The sequence below is a fragment of the Trypanosoma grayi genome (assembly GCF_000691245.1).
Source record: "Trypanosoma grayi strain ANR4 Tgr_1055_V1, whole genome shotgun sequence".
NCBI lineage: Eukaryota > Euglenozoa > Kinetoplastea > Trypanosomatida > Trypanosomatidae > Trypanosoma > Trypanosoma grayi.
Window position 1 is genome coordinate 1 of NW_008826674.1, and position 1,016 is coordinate 1,016.

Genomic DNA, 1,016 nt, shown 5'->3' on the forward strand with positions numbered 1-1,016 from the left:
AAAAAAAAATGAGGAGAGGACACATAGCATCCTTTTTTTTTCCTTCGCAATGATATTGGGTTCCACTCGCACGATTGATGTGGAATCACTGCAAACGAAGCACACGCCTGAGCAATAGGAATAAGAGGAGGAGAGAGAGGAGGGGGGGGGGACACGCAATACGACTGACGGTCTCTCCAGCTCTGTGAGTTTGTGTGGCAGGATGACAGGGAAAAGTGCATTGTTCGTCCCGTAAGCGTAAAAAGTCAAGAAGCTGAAGCACCAGCGACAAAGTGTCTGTGTGTGTGTTGGGGTGGTGCGCTGCGGCACGCCGGTCCCCCTGTTATTTTCAGCTTCCTACGTGCACTCTACGGCAGCAATACTCACTCTCCTGCTTCTTGCATACATGTACTATAAGGGAACAAATACACACGCACACATATAAATATATATTTATATTTGTCTTTCTTTATAGACACAGAGAGAGAGATAGTGTGAGTACGTGTGGGAACCATGCAGCCGCAGACACCCCCAATGACGAACTTTGAGCAGAACGCCACGCAGGCGTTTCAGATGATGGGCTCCGTTCGCATGCAGTCAGCGATGCTGCACCGTAGCACAACCTTCTGCCTCGACCGCTGCCTCGACACGGAGGAGCTGTACACGCTGCTGCGCACAACGGAGGCGCCTATTCGCTATCGCCTCAACGCGGACCTCGGGGAAAAAAAGTGCGCCACGAACTGCGGAGCCAAGTGGGACGAGCTGTACCGCGCCACAACGATGCGGGTGAACGAGGATGAGACGCGGAGGGTGCAGATGCAGGCCATGGCGTCCATGATGGAGGCGATGCAGCGCTGAGCGTGCTGCCGTTAAGAAAAGAAAAAAAAATACATAACGTGTCTGCCAATGAAACGTAGCTGCTCATCACAGACCCCATTCCCCTTCTGATAATTATATGTCTTTACACTCTCATGCTCTACAGATGCCGTCTAATTTATCTGCCTGTGTGTGTTTGGAATTTCTGTTTTTTTTTTTTT

At 50.4% G+C, this 1,016-nt stretch overlaps 1 protein-coding gene across 1 annotated transcript; it reads left to right on the plus strand.

Annotated features, from left to right (window-relative positions):
* Positions 1-492: 492 nt before the first annotated feature.
* Positions 493-837, plus strand: DQ04_10551000 (hypothetical protein; the record flags this gene model as incomplete). Its single annotated transcript, XM_009316281.1, has 1 exon — positions 493-837. One exon carries the CDS (start codon positions 493-495, stop codon positions 835-837), a length of 345 nt encoding a protein of 114 aa, XP_009314556.1.
* Positions 838-1,016: the final 179 nt, after the last annotated feature.